The sequence below is a fragment of the Melanotaenia boesemani genome, chromosome 7 (genome assembly GCF_017639745.1).
Source record: "Melanotaenia boesemani isolate fMelBoe1 chromosome 7, fMelBoe1.pri, whole genome shotgun sequence".
NCBI classification, from domain to species: Eukaryota; Metazoa; Chordata; class Actinopteri; order Atheriniformes; family Melanotaeniidae; genus Melanotaenia; species Melanotaenia boesemani.
The window spans coordinates 25371183-25392818 of NC_055688.1; the positions used below are offsets into that span (position 1 = coordinate 25371183).

Here is a 21636-nt window from a genome sequence, read left to right on the forward strand (position 1 = left end):
GTTTGCAATTCACATATCAAGCAGCACTAATACCACCCGAGAAGACAGAGAAAAGACTTTTTCAGGACAATGGACAGCGATTAAAATCGAGACCAGTGATCTCAGTTCTACTGATTTATATTTTTCGGAAACTGACCACTATCTGTCTTCTACCTTTATCAACAAAGCACTACTCAGAACAAGGCAACCTCACGTGACATTAAAAGAAGTGGGAATACGTTTAATATCCTTCTGAAATTAGTCAACTTAATAATCTTGTACATTATTCGTTTAATGTTTACAAAATCATTGACAATGACAAGTCAGTAGTTAGAGCAATCTTAACATATGAGGAATTAGGCACATCGTCGATTTTATATTTTGAACATTCGAGTGCATATCAGGATGCACAAACTCTATTTTACATTAAGATGAAAAAATCAGTAAGGCTTACCTTTTCTTTATTAGGTAGCGTCTGAGTTCTTGTAAAAGTGTCATCTCCATTTATACTGATCAGTTCTGCATCTACAGGTGGAAACGGTGCGGGGAAAACCACTACGTCACTCTTCAGTGTGTCTGAGCTGAAACACACGTCATACTGCTGGGTAGCTTTAGAGTAAGACCAGCTCCCGTCAGGATGGGTGGTGATCATTGGAGCGCTGTACCTGCTGAAACTGCTGTCTGTTCTATGGCATCTAACAGCCAATAAACTAATGAGACTCAGCAGAAAGATGACTGACACTGAGACAATGGCGATGAGTAAATACAGGTTCAAATCGGAGAAGCTGTCCTCCTTTATAGGAACATGTCTGAACTGAGTCTGGATGTCAGTTGTGCTTTCAACCACCACCACATCAATAGACACAGTAGCTGACAGAGAAGGTTCTCCGTTATCTGAAACCAGCACCACCAATGGGTGAGTTTTCAGGTCATTGTCACTTATTCTCCTCTTAGTCCTGATATCCCCAGTGCTGGTTCCGATCCTGAACAGGTTGTTTCCTTTAGGCTCAGACAGATGATAAGAAAGCAGCGCATTGTATCCAGAGTCAGCGTCCACAGCCCTGATCTTTGCCACAAAATATCCCGCTTCAGCAGAATATGGGATGCTCTCACTGTTAACGGAGCTGTGCTCAGAATACGGCGCCAGAATTGTGGGACTGTTGTCATTCTCATCCAGAATAAAGACGTCCACTGTCACGTTACTGCTAAGCGGAGGAACACCAGAGTCTGTGGCTTGAACTCTAAACTGGAACGTTTTTAACTCCTCATAGTTAAAAGACTGCAGACTGACTATATCTCCAGTTTCCGAGTTGATGTTTATCATTGTAGGGAGGGGCAGTGATTTACTATCTGAGTCTAAAAGTGAATAGCTGACATGACCGTTGTTGCTTAGGTCATTATCGACTGCAGTAATTCTTTTAATTACTGTCCCCACTTTACTGTTTTCTTTCACATAAACGTTTACAACAGATTCTGAAAAATACGGTGCATTGTCATTTACATCAGAAATGTAAACAGTAATAACACTGGTGCTTGAAAGAGCTGGACTCCCTTCATCGACAGCTGAAATCGTAACATTGTACTGAGGCGTAACCTCTCTGTCTAGAAGTCCGTCCACAACTAAAGAGTAATAGTTTTTGTAATTCGTTTCCAGTTTAAATGGTACTGTATTTAAGATCTCACATTTCACCTCCCCATTTTTACCACTGTCTTTATCTAGAAGAGAGACAAGGGCAACAGCAGTACCGACAACAGTGTCCTCCTTCACTGTATTGACAAGTTTTGTCACTGTGATTTCAGGAGCATTGTCGTTCACATCTATTATTTCGACCAGCACTTTGCTATGCACAGACATAGGGGGCTGCCCCTTGTCTCTTGCCTCAGCTCGGATCTCAAAAGCTTTTCTCTCCTCGTAGTCGATTTTGCCTTTTATGGAAATTATTCCCGTTTCAGCGTCAAGTTTAAAAATATTTAGAATGTGGTCCTGATCTTTACTCCGAAAAGAATACACAATCTCACTGTTTGTTCCTTCATCAGCATCTGTCGCATTTAAGGTGAAAACTTTCGTTCCAACCGGGACATTTTCCAGCGTTTTAATCTTATAAAGGCTGCTGCTGAAGACTGGTGCGTTATCGTTTGAATCAAGGACATTTATTTCAATCTCAGACGTACCTGTATTAGGCGGAGTTCCGCCATCTACTGCTGTTAACAAGAGTTCTATATGTGCCTTTTTCTCACGGTCAAGCGCTTTCTGCAGTACTAACTCTGGAGATACACTGTCCCCTCGTTTATGTGTCACAAGACTGAAATATTCATTTGGGCTAAGCTTATAGGTACTAACGCCATTTTTACCTACATCAGCATCGCTTGCCTCCGATAAAGCAAACCTAGATCCAGGCAAAGTGCTTTCTGAAACTTCTAGTATTTGTGATTTTGTATCAAATGATGGAGAATGGTCGTTCACATCTCTAATTTCTATCTCCACGCGGTATAGCTTTAATGGATTGTTTATTACAGCCTCTAAGCTAACAGTACATTTTGGTTCATCAGCACAAAGCTCCTCTCGGTCTAGCCTCTCACCGACATACAGAAATCCGGTTTTTAGATTAACTTCGAAGTATTTGTTATTAGATCCGACGATCTTAAACAATCTGGACTCCAAATCTTGAACATTAAGGTTTAGATCCTTGGCAACATTACCTACATTAGTCCCTGGCTTTACCTCCTCCGATACAGAATAAGAGAGCTGCGCCGACACCGATTCCAAGCAACAACCCAACAGCAAGAGCAAAAATCCTGTGACAAAAAGCCTCCAGCAATTCGATAAAGACATAATTCAGCTGAAAAGAGTCTAAGCATAGATCCACTGCTTTGTCTTGGCCATAGACTGATGAGAATTGCCAAAATTCAAGGCGAAACTATTGTCTTGTACCGCATATTGCTGCGCCGTCTCTCACATTCTCTTTGTGTTAAAAGACATAATAATTTCGTTTCTACTCTGGGAGGAGCCTCGACTTTTCAGTGTCACGGTCTATAGTGTCGCTGTGTGGTGATTTTGGGGAAACTGCAGACTTCAAATATCCATCCTCTAAACGTTTGCAACCAAATAGATTGCAATACTGACATACTTGTCACAATAAATAAATAAATAAATAAATAAATAAATAAATAAATAAATAAATAAATGTGTGTGTGTGTGTGTGTGTGTGTGTGTGTGTGTGTGTGTGTGTGTGTGTGTGTGTGTGTGTGTGTGTGTGTGTTATAAAAACAAACTGAACATCAAGTAGGACATTTAATATAACTGAAAATGTAGTTTGTGGAATTAAATAATAATTATTAATTATGAAAAACTATATATTACAAATTCAATTATTTTTCACAACAAAGAATAGCTTAACCAAACGGAAAGGGACGTTTTTCGTGGTCTGTGGCGAAATGTTGTAGCTATAACACATCTCAAACTTAGCGTTCTGCACAAAGTACAGCCACATACACTTTACAAATCTCAGGTAGAGAAAATTACAAGGCAAAGCAAACAAAGTACAACAGTTACTAATACTTAAATCCACAGTAATCTGTTATATTTATCAGCATATGTGAGATACCATCATGAGACGTACTGCAGCCTTACCTTTTCATTGTTGGGTAAAGTCTGAGTTCGGGTAAAAGTGTCTCCTCCATTGATACTGATCAATTCTGCATCTACAGGTGGGAACGGTGCAGGAAAAACCACTACATCGCTCTTCAGGGTATCTGAGCTGAAACACACGTCGTACTGCTGGGTAGCCTTAGAGTAAGACCAGCTTCCGTCAGGGTGGGTGGTGATCATTGGAGCACCGTACCTGCTGAAATTGCCGTCTGTCCTGTGACATCTGACAGCTATCAAACTGATGAGACTCAGCAGAAAGATAACTGACACCGACACAATGGCGATCAGTAAATACAGGTTTAAATCAGAGAAGTTGTCCTCGTTTATAGGAACATGTCTGAACTGGGTCTGGATGTCAGCTGTGCTTTCAACCACCACCACATCAATAGACACGGTAGCTGACAGAGAAGGTTCTCCGTTATCTGACACCAGCACCACCAAGGGATGAGTTTTCAAGTCATTGTCACTCATCCTTCTCTTAGTCCTGATTTCCCCGGTGCTGGTTCCGATCTTGAACAGGTTGATTCCTTTGGGCTCAGACAGGTGATAAGAAAGAAGTGCATTGTATCCAGAGTCTGCGTCCACAGCCCTGATCTTTGCCACAAAATATCCCGCTTCAGCAGAATAAGGAATGTTCTCACTGTTAACAGAGCCATGCTCAGAATAAGGCGTTAGAATCGTGGGACTGTTATCATTCTCATCCAGGATAAAGACGTTCACTGTCACATTACTGCTAAGCGGAGGAACACCGGAGTCAGTGGCTTGGACTGTAAACTGAAAAGTTTTTAATTCCTCGTAGTTAAAATTTTGAAGTGTCATTATTTCTCCCGTGTCAGAGTTTATGTTAAACATCGTAGACAGAGCCGCCAAGGTATTTCTACTGATTAACGAATAGGTTACGTGACCATTTTTACCAGCGTCAGCATCAGTTGCTGTCACTGCTTTAACAACTGATCCTACTGGACTGTTTTCCTTCACATAGATATTAGTTACTTCATCAGAAAACACAGGTGAATTGTCATTGACATCTGACACCTGAATGATAAGTTTGCTTATATTAGTAAGAGGAGGACTGCCTTCATCTGTAGCTTTGATCGTAATGTTATAATGAGAAATTAGTTCTCTATCGAGAGCACTAGCTGTAACCAAAGAATAATAATTGTTATAATTTGTCTCTAACTTAAAGGGCACTGAATTTAGCACCTCGCATTTAACTTCACCATTTTTCCCCCCATCTTTGTCAAGGACAGAAACAAGTGCAACTGCAGTACCAATTTCAGCGTCCTCTTTTACAGTATTGAGAAGTGACGTCACAGTGATATGAGGCACATTATCATTTAGATCCACCACCTCAACCAGTACTTTACATTGTGCCGTTAATGGAGGCTGGCCTTTATCCGTAGCCTGCACACGAATTTCAAAAGCATGATTTTTTTCAAAATCAATTGTTCCTTTAACTGTTATTGTTCCTGATCCAGAATCAATTTCAAAGATTTCTAATACTTGGTCCTGATCTTTTGAATTGAATAAATAAACAATATCTTTGTTTATTCCCTCGTCAGCGTCAGTTGCAGTCACTCTTACCACTGTTGTACCAGTTGGTGCATTTTCTAAAATGCTTGTTTTGTACAGTGTTTTTGTAAAGGTCGGAATGTTGTCATTGTTATCCAAGACATTAACTGTGATCTCAGACGTGCCTGATTTCACTGGTGTCCCTCCATCTATAGCGGTAAGCGTGAGTTTAACTGAAGCCTGCTTTTCTCGGTCTAACGCTTTTTGAAGAACTAACTCTGCTGACGCACTGTCGCCTTTGTTCACCGTTAAAGAAAAATACTCATTCGGACTGAGCTTGTATGTGTTAATACCATTTTTCCCCACATCGGCATCATATGCTGACAGCAGAGGGAAGGTAGCTCCTGGCAGTACGCTCTCTGCTATGTCGATAGTTTGTGATTTAGCACTAAAAAACGGAGGGTTATCATTAACGTCGAGAATATTAACTTCAATACGATAAAGCTTCAAAGGGTTATAAATCACAGCCTCCACATTTACTGTGCATTTTTGAACTTTCGCACAAAGCTCTTCTCTGTCTACTCTTTCACTGACGTAGAGAAAACCTGACTTCAAATTTACATCGAAATACTTTCTCTTTGATCCAGATACAATCTGAAACATACGTGATTCCAAATCCTGGACGTTAAGGCTCAGGTCCTTCGCGATATTGCCAACAGAAGTTCCCAGGTTTACCTCCTCTGGCACGGAGTAGGAGAGCTGCCCGTATACTGCTCCACAGATATACTCCAAGACGACAAGCATCAGATATATAGCTGCAGAGGTTTTTCTTTCCAGCAGATCCATAATTCCATACAACGACAAAACATCGATCCTTATTTGGACTTGTAAAATTTTGATTATTTGGAGTAATAGTAGGCCTCTTCAAATATCGGTGTTTTATATTCCCATTTCACATCACACTGCGTCTCAGTATAACAAAGCCTGGACAAAAACGGTAATGCTGTTAACGTGGGAGGGGCCATGCATCAACCACATGCTGGCAGTGTTACGGTCTAGACTGTCACCTCGTGGACATTTGACGTTACTTCATAACAAAGTAAACTAAGTCAAACAATATTTTCTCTGGTGTCAAATACATAGAACGAACAATCGACAGAGAGAACCACTTTTTACCAATGTTTGTTGATGGGCACGGCAATTCACCACTGTGAGTTAATTAGTCGTAAATTTAAAAACCATGGACAGAGACTTAATATTACATTGTGCATAGGCTGAGGATATAAGACATGTTTGAGATAACCGCTATTAATGCGGGATTAATGCATATATTGTTTTTTTTTTCTTTTATTGTTAAGTAAGTTCCAACTTAATTGTTTTGTTTATGAGCGTGAAAACAATTACAAAACAATTAAAAGATTTGTATATTTCATATATGTATTACACGTACAAGTACGCCTCTGTGTGACTTTTACCTACAGAAAAAGTCTAACAGTGTTTATACTTTTGTGAATTTAATTCGAAAGTTTTATGAACCACAAAAATATTTTTTTCGTGAGTATAGATCATGATACAAGATACACGTTTGTTAAACAGGCTTACTTCCCTTTTTAAGTATATAAAAACAAGGAATAACTAGAGGAAAAAAGTGGTAAAAGTTACATTTTGAAACTTTATAAGACTGTCCATTTTTATGCGTTTATTGTAGGTTTCTTTTCTTTGCACCATTGACAAATGACATGTCGACAATAAAACATGGTTGACTAGAAATACATTAAGCACTTGAAAATGCATTGTACAGTGCAAGCACATATATATATCTATTAGAAATAGTTCAGATGGTAACTGAAAGATCGAATGAATTTTATCTTACCGTTTCTTTGTTGGGTAAAGTCTGGGTTCGGGTAAATGTGTCTCCTCCATTTATACTGATCAGTTCTGCATCTACAGGTGGAAACGGTGCGGGGAAAACCACTACGTCACTTTTCAGTGTGTCTGAGCTAAAACACACGTCATACTGCTGAGTAGCTTTAGAGTAAGACCAGCTTCCATCAGGGTGGGTGTTGATTATTGGAGCGCTGTACCTGCCGAAACTGGAATCTGTTCTGTGGCATCTGACAGCTATTAAACTGATGAGACTCAGCAGAAAGATCGCTGACACCGATATAATAGCGATCAGCAGATACAGGTTCAAATCAGAGAAGCTGTCCTCCTTTATAGGAACATGTGTGAACTGAGTCTGGATTCCAGCTGTGCTTTCAACCACCACCACATCAACAGACACAGTAGTTGTGAGAGAAGGTTCTCCGTTATCTGAAACCAGCACCACCAATGGGTGAGTTTTCAGGTCATTGTCACTCATTCTTCTTTTAGTCCTGATTTCTCCAGTGCTGGTTCCGATCCTGAACAGGTTGTTTCCTTTGGGCTCAGACAGATGATATGAAAGTAGTGCATTGTATCCAGAGTCTGCGTCCACAGCCCTGATCTTTGCCACAAAATATCCCGCTTCAGCAGAATATGGGATAGTCTCGCTGTTAACAGAACCATGTTCAGAATATGGCGCTAGAATTGTAGGACTGTTGTCATTTTCATCCAGAATAAAAACATTTATAGTGACGTTACTGTTCATCGGAGGAACACCAGAGTCTGTGGCCTGAACTTTAAACTGGAAAGTTTTTAACTCTTCGTAATTAAACGCCTGCAAACTGACTATTTCTCCAGTCTCTGAATTTATGTTTACTAGTGAAGACGCTGGTAGCATGTGATTGTTGCTCTGTAAGAACGAATATCTTACTTGTCCATTTCTGTCGATGTCTGCATCATCTGCTGACACTGTTTTCATAGTGACTCCTATTGGACTGTTTTCTTTCATAAATATATTGATTGTGCCTTCTGTGAATTGAGGTTTATTATCATTTACATCAGAGACATCTACATGAATGATCTTGGTGCTGGAGAGAGATGGGGAGCCCTCATCAGTAGCTGTAATGCTTAGATTATATTCAGGTGCACTTTCTCGGTCAAGAGGACTACCTACAACCAACGAATAATAATTTTTATAATTGGGTTCTAATTTAAATGGAACATCATTAATAATTTTACAGCTCACCATCCCATTTTTGCCCCCATCTTTATCAAACACTGAAACGAGAGCAATGGCTGTGCCAACTGATGCATCCTCTTTCACACTGCTTAACAGTGATGTAACTGCAATTTCAGGAGCATTGTCATTGACGTCTAAAACTTCAATCAATAATTTGGCATGTGAAATCATGGGTGAGGAAGCTCCATCACTTGCTTGTACTCGAATCTCAAAAGCATTTTTCTCTTCAAAGTCGAGATTCTTTGTATTTGTTACAGTGCCTGCTTTTTCATCTATGGCAAACAGTTCATCTCGTCCCTGGTCTATTTCAATAAATGAATATGATACTTGTCCGTTTTGACCTGCATCTAGATCTGTTGCATTTAAGGTTATTATTGATGTTCCAATATTAGCATTCTCATACACACTGGCTTTATACAATGTTCGACTAAAAACCGGGGGATTATCGTTAATATCTAACACATTCACTATAATTGCCATGCTTCCTGATTTAGGTGGTGTACCTCCATCAATGGCAGTCAGTGTCATTCGTATGGAAGGCTGTTTTTCTCTGTCTAAAACTTTCTGAAGTACCAGTTCGGCAGTTACGCTCTCTCCTTTGTGTGTAGCCAGAGAGAAGTGTTCATTTTGACTAAGCTTGTAGATATTTACTGAATTTTTTCCTACGTCAGAATCACGAGCTCGTTTGAGTAAAAATTTTGTTCCCGCTGCTGTGCTTTCTGTAATGTTGATTGTCTGGGATTTACTGAGAAATGACGGGGAGTTGTCGTTCACATCCAAGATAATTATTTCAATATGATATAGTTTTAAAGGGTTATTTATAACTGCTTCTACATTAAGGGAGCATTTAGGTTCGTCACCACAGAGCTGCTCTCTGTCTATTCTCTCATTGACGTAGATGACACCAGTCTTTACATTTACCTCGAAATATTTTTTCTTTGATCCAGCAACGATCTGAAACATGCGAGGCTCCAAATCCTGGACATTGATGTTCAGATCTTTTGCGATATTTCCAACAACAGTCCCAACATTTACTTCCTCTGCAACAGAATAAGTAAGCTGCTCAGAGACGGTTTCCCGACAACAATCCAGCAGTAAAAAGAAAAAATATATCCACGCAGAGCTCGTTCTATCAGTCAAAAGCATTATTGCAGACAAATAAAAAAAGGTACGGATGAGCAATAAAATAAAAAAATGTCAGGGCATGATGCGATGACGGTTAACACAAAAATTATCGCTAAAACAGATGCAGTCTCGACCAAACAGGCATCCCTTCTTTGTCGCACAACCTCCCTTTGTTACAAAGGAAAGACGCATACTCCGCCGAATCTGGGAGGAGCCCCCAGCTGCCACTCATAACATCCATGCATTGGTCTGCAGTGTCCTCACGTGGACATGTGTCAGTAATACATGCCCCATCACCAATAAAGACAGTCTAAAATAGTACACTGTTCATTATTAATATTATTTATATAAAAAAAAACACACAAAAAATGAATAAAATAAGAAAAGAGATGAAGATTTAAAGCTGCAAGGTCAGAAATGAAGGAAATATCTTTGCATTAATATTCATCCCACATAAAACAAGTATTTATATTTTGCTGCACTGAACACTGGTTCTAAATATATTAGAGATTTATAGAATTTCAGCTTTTCTGTTTTTTGTGCTAAGACAAAAAATACGCATTCTTGATTCAGAACCACGGATAGCGACTCGCAAGTGGAAGCTGTGTAAAAACTTAATCATAATAGATAGTCTGATAATTTTTTTAATCTAGGTACTTATATTTGGTATTATTTCAGTGAAAATCAGAGGATACTCAAATGATTATTGAAATTTGCAAAGCTAATTGACTTCTCAGATACAAAAAAATTAAATGGTTTAATTGTAAAATCACATTATTGCATGATAATATCAAAATAAGTTAAAATTACTTTAATAATTCCCTTTACTTCTCTTTGTTAGATAAAAGCTGAGTCTGGACAGAAGTGTCCCCTCCGTTATTACGTTTCGATTGGGCATCTACAGGTGGAAACGGTGCAGGGAAAACTTCCATATCATTCTTCAACATTCCTATTCTGAGCTGAATTACATGTGATATTGCTGAATAGCTTTACTTATTTATTTTTACTTCTGCTTTATATCAAGAGTAATCACATTCACAAAGCCAAATCTGATCTAAATTCTTGGTCGTAAAAGCTGGTTTGAATCACCTTTTGAAATCAACTGAATCACTTATGTTTAGCAGTCATATGTATTTGACATGACGCTGATATTTATGTGGTACTGCTGTGGCTTTACTGAAAAAAGACACATAAATTACATCATGATTTTAGGGAAGATAGTTTAGACCAAAGGTGTCTAGCTTCGGCCTTCATGTTTCATGTTTCCCTGCTCCAACTTAACTGACTCAAAATAATGCCTTATTGTGTAGAACATGATAGGCTGTTGGATCCATTTGATTTGAGTCAGGTGTGGAGCAGGGAAATATCACAAACCTGCAGGACTACAGCCATTGAGGTACCCCTGGTATATAAACTTGCAGTCAGCACTACTGACCGTGACCCAAATGTGAAACTGGCTACAAACGAAACAACCAATCCCCCAAAGGAACAGCAGTTATCAACCTAACACACATTTGATTACTTAACTGGTGTCACAGATTTGAACTTAAATTAAGTTATACCACAAAGCTTATTTAAATTATATGCATACACTTGCACTATTTCTCAACCAATCCTCAACATTGTGTATTACTAACAAAAAAACTTTATGTTTTACCTTCTCTTTGTTGGGTAAAGTCTGAGTCCTGGTAAAAGTGTCTCCTCCATTAATGCTGATTAGTTCCGCATCAACAGGTGGAAACGGTGCGGGGAAAACAACTACGTCACTCTTCAGCGTGTCTGAGCTGAAACACACGTCGTACTGCTGGGTAGCTTTAGAATAAGACCAGCTCCCGTCAGGGTGGGTGGTGATCATTGGAGCACTGTACCTGCTGAAACTACCATCTGCCCTGTGACATCTGACAGCTAAAAAGCTGATGAGACTCAGAAGAAAGATGACTGACACCGACACAATGGCGATCAGCAGATACAGGTTCAAATCAGAGAAGCTGTCCTCCTTTATAGGAACATGTCTGAACTGAGTCTGGATGTCAGCTGTGCTTTCAACCACCACCACATCAATAGATACAGTAGCTGACAGAGAAGGTTCTCCGTTATCTGAAACCAGCACCACCAAGGGATGAGTTTTCAGATCATTGTCGCTCATCCTCCTCTTAGTCCTGATTTCTCCAGTGCTGGTTCCGATCCTGAACAAGTTGTTTCCTTTTTGCTCAGACAGGTGAAAAGAAAGTAGCGCATTGTATCCAGAGTCTGCGTCCACAGCCCTGATCTTTGCCACAAAATATCCCGCTTCAGCAGAATATGGGATAGTCTCGCTGTTAACGGATCCGTGTTCAGAATATGGCGCTAGGATTGTAGGACTGTTGTCATTCTCATCCAGGATAAACACGTTAACAGTTGCGTTACTGCTGAGTGGAGGAACACCAGAGTCTGTGGCCTGAACTTTAAACTGGAACGTTTTCATCTCCTCATAGTTAAACGACTGCAAGGTTACTATATCACCTGTTTCTGTGTTGATGTTTATCATTGAAGAAATCGGCTGCAAATTACTACTACTTTGGTCTGTTGAATATTTCACTTGGGCATTATTATCAGTGTCTGCATCAACAGCAGATAAGGATTTTAAAAGTGTTCCGACAGGGCTGTTTTCTTTTAAATAAACATTGAACACGGTATCAGAAAAGCGCGGATAGTTGTCATTAACATCGGAAATATAAACAGTAAAATCCTTTGTGCTCGTAAGAGATGGGATTCCGTCATCTGAAGCTGTGATTGTGACATTATAATATGAATCTCTCTCTCTGTCTAGCTGCCCGTTTACTACCAACGAGTAATAATTTTTATAGTTTGGCGACATTTTAAAGGGGCTGTCTTTGCTAATATGACAGTGAACTATGCCGTTTTTACCTCCATCTCGGTCGAGAACGGACACAAGTGCAATAGCTGTATCTATTTTTGCATCCTCCTTTACTGTATCAGTGAGTATAGTTACAGATATCTCAGGAGTATTGTCATTCAAATCCAACACTTCTATTAACACCTTGCACTGTGATGTCATTTTAGGAGAGCCCTTGTCACTAGCTTGCACTCGGATTTCAAAGGCGGAGTGCTCTTCAAAGTCAATGTTTCCTTTAACTGTCAATAATCCCGTGTGCTCATCAATCTGAAACATATTCAAAACATGATCTTGATCTTTGCTACTAAGTGAATATGAAATCTCTCCATTTGGCCCTTCATCGTCGTCTGTCGCCGTTACTGTTATCACTGAAGACCCAAACGGTTCATTTTCAGTCAGGCTTGCTTTATACAGAGGTTTGGAAAATATCGGGATGTTATCATTAACATCTAGAACATAAATGATTAACTCAGATGTTCCGGACTTTGGAGGTGTGCCTCCATCTACAGCAGTCAGTGTAAGTCTAAGTAGAGGCTGCTTTTCTCGGTCTAAAGGTTTCTGCAGGACTAATTCAGCAGACACACTGTCCCCTTTATTCACTGCTAATGAAAAATGATCATTTGTACTTAGCTTGTACGTAATGATATCATTTTTACCGACATCAGCATCGTAGGCTGATAGCACAAGAAATTTAGTTCCTGGTAACGTGTTTTCAGCTATTTGTATACTCTGCGAATTAGTACTGAAAGACGGATAATTGTCATTAACGTCTATAATATTTACATCTAAATGATAAAGTTTTAATGGCGCATTTATCACAGCCTCTACGCTCACAGTGCACTGTGTAGCCTTTGCACAGAGCTCCTCTCTGTCTATTCTACCACCGACGAGGAGAGCACCCGTCTTTAGATTTACCTCGAAACGTTTTTTCGTTGATGCAGTAACTATTTGGAACCTGCGAGATTCCAGCTCATGGATTCCGAGATTTAGGTCCTTGGAGATATTTCCCACCGATGTCCCCGGATTTACTTCTTCTAATATGGAATAGGAGAGCTGCCCGAACACTGTTTCCCAGCAACCAAACAGCACAAATGAAAAGAATACCAACATATGATTTTCATTAACTGAAGACATAATCCAACCGGATGTGAAGCCAGTGTATGAGGTCCAGTAAATAGATGTTATGCTCCCTTTTCTTTTAAATTGTCCATAGTGTCGCTCATGTCCCGAGCCTGCTTTCTGCTTCTGCGTCTCTTTGTGTTAAAGCCCAACAAGAAATTACGTTCTTTATCTGGGTTGGGCTACCGTAATTTAATCATTATGTTATGGTCTACAGCGCCTCCTTATGGCCTTGTGTTATATTTACACATAAAGAGAAACTGATTTACTTGATTATGAATATTGCATAAAAGCAAGAGAAATGTGTGAATATTTCAAAGCCCAACATTTAAAGTAAGCAGTCATTATAACTATTATTTTCTATGGTCAAAATAAGGAAAGACGGCCATTAATTAAGACGAATACATACCCCAGTTGACAAAGAACTTAAATTTTGTAGTAATCTAAAATCAACTCAATAAAGGTAAACTTTAAGAATCTCATGTGAAATCCAGTGCAGCACGCCACCACGTGTCGCTTGTTCAGCCCTACAGCACCTTGGACAGCGAATGCTGCGTTTGCTATATCTTTCTATACAAACTTGAAAATTAGTCCTAAGCACATTTAAAGAATCAAGTATGATTTAGAGAACCAAGTTAGGTACCAGAGACATTATTGAATAGTCTTAGGGTTACATGGATTCTTTAAATATCTGACTAAGAAATCAAGTACAAGCTACAGTTAAAAATAAGGTAAACTGGATATGATTAAATTAATTGTAACGTGGTTAAGTTGTATTATTCGTATTAAGATAACTAAAAGATATCATGTCCAATGAACTCATTTCATAAGAACGTTTTAATATGAACAATTACATTGCTTAAACAAGCAAGTCTTTACTTGGAAAATGAAGAAAGGCATGTGATTTTACACATTAGGATTATGTGCAACCGATCTACACATTAAAATTAAATAAAGTCAAAGGACTTTTTATCAGCGTAGCTGGTTAAAATGGAATGACAGGTTAAACGCCAAAAACTTTTACATGCAAAAAACAAATGAAAAAATATTGCAACTTTTAAGGATATAACAGCAGGACTATCCATATATATCAAAGTAATACTATACTACTGCTACTACTACTACTACTACTAATAATAATAATAATACATTTTATTTAAACAGCGCTTGTCAGGTCACTCAACAATGCTTTATAGTACTACCCTTACCTTCTCTTTGGTGGGTAAAGTCTGAGTCCTGGTAAAAGTGTCTCCTCCATTAATACTGATCAGTTCTGCATCTACAGGTGGAAACGGTGCGGGGAAAACCACTACGTCACTCTTCAGTGTGTCTGAGCTGAAACACACGTCATACTGCTGAGTAGCTTTAGAGTAGGACCAGCTACCGTCAGGATGAGTGGTGATCATTGGGGCGCTGTACCTGCTGAAACCTCCGTCTGTTCGGTGGCATCTGACAGCTATTAAACTGATGAGACTCAGCAGAAATATGACTGACACCGAGACAATGGCGATCAGCAGATACAGGTTCAAATCAGAGAAGCTGTCATCCTGTATAGGAACATGTTGCGTCTGGATGTCAGCTGTACTTTCAACCACCACCACATCAATAGACACGCTAGCAGTCAGTGAAGGCTCCCCGTTATCTGAAACCAGCACCACCAAGGGGTGAGTTTTCAGGTCATTGTCGCTCATCCTCCTCTTAGTCCTGATTTCCCCGGTGCTGGTTCCGATCCTGAACAAGTTGTTTCCTTTTTGTTCAGACAGATGATAAGAGAGGAGTGCATTGTATCCAGAGTCAGCGTCCACAGCCCTGATCTTTGCTACGAAATATCCCGCTTCAGCAGAATATGGGATGGTCTCACTGTTAACAGAGCCGTGCTCAGAATATGGTGCTAAAATCGTGGGACTGTTGTCATTCTCATCCAGGATAAAGACTTTGACTGTGACGTTGCTGCTGAGTGGAGGAACACCAGAGTCTGTAGCCTGAACTTTAAACTGAAACGTTTTTAACTCCTCGTAGTTAAATGACTGAAGATTGACTATATCCCCAGTTTCGGAATTTATGTTCACCAGTGACGATGATGATAACGTGTTACTGTTACTTTGTAGAAATGAATAGCTTAGATGACTATTTCTATCCACATCTGCATCAAATGCTGACACTCTTTTTATTATAACTCCTGTTGGACTGTTTTCTTTCATAAAAATATTTATTATACTTTCCGTGAAAAGAGGTTTGTTGTCATTTACATCAGAGACTTGAACATGGACGATGCTCGTGCTGGAAAGAGGCGGGTTTCCCTCATCTGTAGCCTTGATGCTTACGTTATATTGAGGAGCTCTCTCCCGGTCAAGAGGACCGTCCACGAGCAACGAATAATAATTCTCATAATTGGCTTCTAATTTAAAGGGGACATCATTGGAAATTTTACAACTCACCATGCCGTTTTTACCTCCATCTTTATCAAACACTGACACAAGAGCAATGACGGTGCCAACGGAAGCGTCCTCTTTGACGGTGCTTAGTAGTGATGTAACTGTAATTTCAGGTTCATTATCATTAACGTCTAAGACTTGAATCAATAATTTGGCATGCGAAGTCATAGGAAAAGCTGCTCCGTCACTGGCTTGTACTCGAATCTCAAAAGCATGGTTCTGTTCAAAATCGATATTTTCCTTATTTGTTACGGTCCCTGTTATTTCATCTATGGAAAAGATGTCAGTTTTTTTCCCTCGACCCACTTCACTAAATGAATATATTATCTGTCCATTTTTGCCTGCATCTAAATCGGTAGCATGTAACGTTATCACTGAGGTACCTTTTTTAACATTTTCATAAACACTTGCTTTGTATAGAGTTTGGTTAAATACAGGAGCATTATCATTAATGTCCAACACGTTTACGATTATATTCATTGTACCAGATTTAGCAGGTGTTCCTCCATCCATTGCAGTCAGAGTCAGTTGAATCACAGGTATCTTTTCTCTGTCTAAAACCTTCCGAAGCACCAATTCGGGAGTTACACTTTCCCCTTTATGTATTTCCAAAGCGAAATGATCATTTTGACTGAGTCTGTATGTGTTTATAGTATTTTTGCCGAAGTCTGCATCGTGAGCTGGATGCAGAGGAAATTTAGTACCGGCTGCTGTGTTCTCTGTAATGTTCAATATCTGCGACTTGCTGAGAAACGAGGGAGAATTATCGTTGACATCTGCTATTGCAATCTCAATGCGGTAGAGTTTCAGTGGATTATTAATTACTGCTTCGATACTAAGCGAACATTTAACTTCATCTGAGCAGAGTTCTTCACGATCTATTCTCTCATTAACATAGAGGGCACCAGTCTTGAGATTTACCTCGAAATATTTCTTTTTTGTTCCGTCAACGATCTGGAACATACGGGACTCCAAGTCCTGGACATTTAAACTGAGATCTTTGGCGACATTTCCCACAATATTCCCAAGATTAACCTCTTCTGAGATGGAGTAAGTCAGCTGTCCAAAAACCGCTTTCCAATAGCAGTTCAGCAGCACGAATACAACACATATAATAACAGGTCTTAGTCCACCGCGGAAATGCATAATTCCTTATATCCAGAAAAAATAGAGACAGATTTCCTCAGTGAAAAAAATGTATGTGTTCGGGAATTTAAAGAAATAAATGTAAACTTCCACACAGATATCGGCCTCCCGTTTTCTCTTTCCTCCAGTCTGTGTCTTTGTTACAAACGCCACAGAAACATTATATTCTGAATCAAGGAGGAGCCCGATGACGCAAATTAATTCAGATGTCATGGTCTACAATGTCCCCGTGTGGACAACTGTAAAAACTACACTTAAGAGTAAATATGCAATCACTCCTAAATATGTATTCCGTGATTTCTTGAAATTGAAATACTCAGCCGTTTTTTTTTTTTTTTTTTTTTTTTTGGTGACACTGCAATATAAACGTTTTTTGTTTGTTCATCAAATACAAGTTTGATAATTTGGGAAAATTTAAAAAATGAGCAAGAATAAAAGGTGGACTGCAAAACCACAATGATGGAGTAAAGATTTTTGCCTCCTTTGCCTATATGTACACGTGATCTCTATCATATTCAGAAGAGATATCGACATACTTCTGCTTTACATTAAAAGGTAATGGCAGTCACACAAGCAAATCTTGATTTAAAGTAGGTCTGTATCACATTTATACAATAATTGTTTCACTTATGTTGAAGGGCATGTGTACTTATGTATAAAATGATGCTGACATTCATGTGCATGTTGGTATTCTACTAACAAAAGAAAAAAAAAAAGAACGCACATATTTGACCTTGTGATGTTAAGGAAGATCGTTTAGAAACTTGGGGTCAACACCACGGTCAGCAACCCGAATGTGAAGCTGGATGAAACAGCAAAAACGGAAATAATAGCGCGGGGTGGTTAAAATGAAACTAACATACAATTGATAACGCATAGATTTAAATTAAATTTCAGCTACATAACAAAGATTATTTAAATGAAATACATACACCTACACTACTTCTCCTCCAATCTTCAACATTTTCTGTGACTAGTGAAAATGCTATGCTCTTACCTTCTCTTTATTGGGTAAAGTTTGAGTCCTGGTGAAAGTGTCTCCTCCATTAATACTGATCAGTTCTGCGTCCGCAGGTGGAAACGGTGCGGGGAAAACAACTACGTCACTCTTTAATGTGTCCGAGCTGAAACACACGTCGTACTGCTGGGTAGCTTTAGAGTAAGACCAGCTCCCGTCAGGATGGGTGGTGATCATTGGAGCGCTGTACCTACTGAAACTGCCATCTGTCCTGTGGCATCTAACAGCTATTAAACTGATGAGACTCAGCAGAAATATGACTGACACCGAGACAATGGCGATGAGTAAATACAGGTTCAAATCGGAGAAGCTGTCCTCCTTTATAGGAACATGTCTGAACTGAGTCTGGATGTCAGCTGTGCTTTCAACCACGACCACATCAATAGATACAGTAGCTGACAGAGAAGGTTCTCCGTTATCTGAAACCAGCACCACCAAGGGATGAGTTTTCAGATCATTGTCGCTCATCCTCCTCTTAGTCCTGATTTCCCCTGTGTTGGTTCCGATCCTGAACAAGTTGTTTCCTTTGGGCTCAGACAGGTGATAAGAAAGCAACGCATTGTAACCAGCGTCGACGTCCACAGCCCTGATCTTTGCCACAAAATATCCCGCTTCAGCAGAATATGGGATGGTCTCACTGTTAACAGAGCCGTGCTCAGAATATGGTGCTAAAATGGTGGGACTGTTGTCATTCTCATCCAGGATAAAAACGTTGACAGTCACGTTGCTGCTGAGTGGAGGAACACCAGAGTCTGTGGCCTGAACTTTAAACTGAAACGTTTTTAACTCCTCATAGTTAAAAGACTGCAGACTGAGTATATCTCCAGTTTCGGAGTTGATGTTTATCATAGTAGACAGTGGCATCGTGTTACCGCTATGCAATAACGAATATCTCACCTGGGCATTTTCATCAGTGTCTGCATCAACCGCCGACAATGTTTTCATAATTGCTCCTACTGGACTGTTTTCTTTAATGAAGATGGTTATTGTGTCTTCTGTGAATTGAGGATTGTTGTCATTCACATCAGAGACTTGAACATAAATGATGTTCATGCTGGAGAGAGGTGGACTTCCCTCATCTGTAGCAATGATGGTTATGTTATATTGAGGTTTACTTTCTCTGTCAAGAGGACCATCAATGACCAACGAATAGTAATTCTTATAATTAGACTCTAACTTAAAGGGGGCATCAGTGGGAATTTTACAGCTCACCATCCCATTTTTACCTCCATCTTTATCCAGTACTGAAACAAGTGCAATGGCAGTGCCAATGGACGCATCCTCTTTGACGGTGTTAAGTAGTGATGTAACTGTAATTTCAGGAGCATTGTCATTAACGTCTAAAACTTCGATCAATAGTTTTGCGTGTGAGGTGAGAGGAGATGAACCTCCATCACTTGCTTGTACTCTAATCTCAAAGGCATTGTTCTCTTCAAAGTCAATAGGTTTTTTATTTGTTACAGTGCCTGTTTTTTCATCTATATCAAACAAATCCGTTTGCTTTCCACGGTCTATTTTACTAAATGAATACAACACTTCTCCATTTTGCCCTGCATCTACATCGGTTGCATTCAGTGTTATTATCGATGTACCTATTTTAACATTCTCGTTTATTGTGGCTTTGTACAGCGTTTGACTGAATACAGGAGCGTTATCATTAATGTCTAACACGTTTACTATTACAGTCATACTTCCTGATTTAGCAGGTGTTCCTCCATCTGTGGCAGTCAGTGTGAGCCGAATCACGGACTGTGTTTCTCGGTCTAAAACTTTCTGAAGCACCAGTTCGGGAGATACATCCTGTCCCTTATTTGTAACCAGAGAAAAATACCCATTTTGACTAAGCTGGTATGTATTTACACCATTTTTACCGACGTCTTTATCGTCAGCAGACTGAATGGGAAATTTTGCCCCTATCGCCGTGCTCTCACTAATGTTCATGAATTGTATTTTGCTGGGAAATAATGGTGAATTATCATTCACATCTAAAATCGTAATTTCTATACGATGCAGTTTAAGTGGATGGTTAATAACTGCTTCTACAGTGAGTGAACATTTGGGTTCATTACCGCACAGTTCCTCTCGATCTATTCTCTCATTAACATACAGGAGACCAGTCTTTAGATTAACCTCGAAATATTTTTTCTTTGATCCAGTAACAACCTGAAACATGCGAGGCTCCAAATCCTGGACGTTTATGTTCAGATCTTTAGCAACATTTCCGACAGCAGTCCCCACATTCACCTCTTCTGAGACGGAGTAAGAGAGCTGTCCAAAAACTGTTTCCCAGTAACAATCCAGCAACACAAAGGCAAGATATATCCACATAGAGCGCGTTCTTCCCGGTATATCCATACTCGTATGAAACACGAAAATGCTTAAAAATACATTTGATTGATCTCATCTGTTATATAAAAACTTATATAGAATAAGAAAATATAAGAACCATCTTGAGCACATTTAGCCTATTGGTAATAAAATCGTCGTCGCACGCTTCTCTTTAACCTCGAAATCTCTTTGTCTCTATGGCTTGAGAAACATCCCTATCCTCTCAATATGGGTGGAGCCGCATGCCACAGTGATGTGATGGTCTACAATGTCATCCTGTGGACATTTCTAACAACTACATTCTGGATCATCATGCTATTATAAAGACCGTTGATTCATTAACCTCTCATTGAAGCTTAAAAAAGTCGTGTGTCCCACAATATGCACCACATTGCTGTTTTAGTCTTATAAGTGAACTTTGTATGCTGCATTGTTGTGAGGTATCTTATTCTTAGCATCTCATAGTTAGAATTAATTCAAATTACATAGACTAGGTTCATACTGGGTTGCAGCAAGTAGACTGCAATTTGCTAAGAGTAGTGAATTTTAAACTCCATGCCTGACAGAGGTTTTTACTATATAAGGTGCTCAGTGTCTTCATGCCTTAAGGAAGTCAGTAGTCCTATATGTAAACATATTGTGTCTCCACAGGATTGGTCAATGCAGGACTTAAGGAATGTCTTTTTCTGAAAGATATATAATGATGCCTTACACATGTTTTCAGTAGGTTTCACATTGGCCGAGAGACCTCACAAAGCTGTATATTTTTTTAAGATGTTGTTTTTATAATAAGTAATCATTTTTATTATACATCAAGTTGATTTCCGGAGCTCTTCTTCTACCGGAAATTATTTTGCCACACCACAAGCTTAAAGTAATTGACTACAAATTAGAATGACCTAGAGGAGAAGATGTTCATATGATGAAGTCATCATAACACAGAAATAACTATGAAGACACCAAGGACACCAAAAGAAGAGACGACAGTATGGTACCGAGAAGAGAGGAGAAGCTGTCAACTAAATGGCTTCACAAAACTACAGAATGTTATCAAGGACAATAAACTACAAAATGCCATCACAAACTATTTTTTTATATGACAGGCTTCAATAAAATAACCAACAGTTGTCCTGATAATATGTCATATTTTGGGAGTTGAAACACAAATTAAAATCTAGTTTCGCTGAAATTATTTAGATTACAGTCATATAGCATGTATATAACTGGCAAGTTAACAAGTAAATTCTGTTTGAGAACTGTATTTCACAAGAGAAAACATGTTCTTACTGAATGCAAAAGAATTTGTTTAGTTACTATTTCAGATTA

General features: G+C 39.2%; 1 protein-coding gene across 27 annotated transcripts in view; it reads right to left on the minus strand.

Annotated features, from left to right (window-relative positions):
• LOC121642759 (protocadherin alpha-2-like) overlaps positions 1-21636 on the minus strand; it is a 204261-nt gene that overhangs the window by 64317 nt on the left and 118308 nt on the right. The window contains exon 1 of one of the 27 annotated variants that reach the window (XM_041989698.1): positions 20146-20357. The exons of 19 other annotated variants lie outside the window; for them this stretch is intronic. In XM_041989698.1, coding sequence (XP_041845632.1) covers positions 20146-20337 — 192 coding nt within the window. In that variant the 5' untranslated portion in view covers positions 20338-20357. 7 more of the 27 variants (XM_041989696.1, XM_041989690.1, XM_041989697.1 and 4 more) reach the window with 7 other exon arrangements.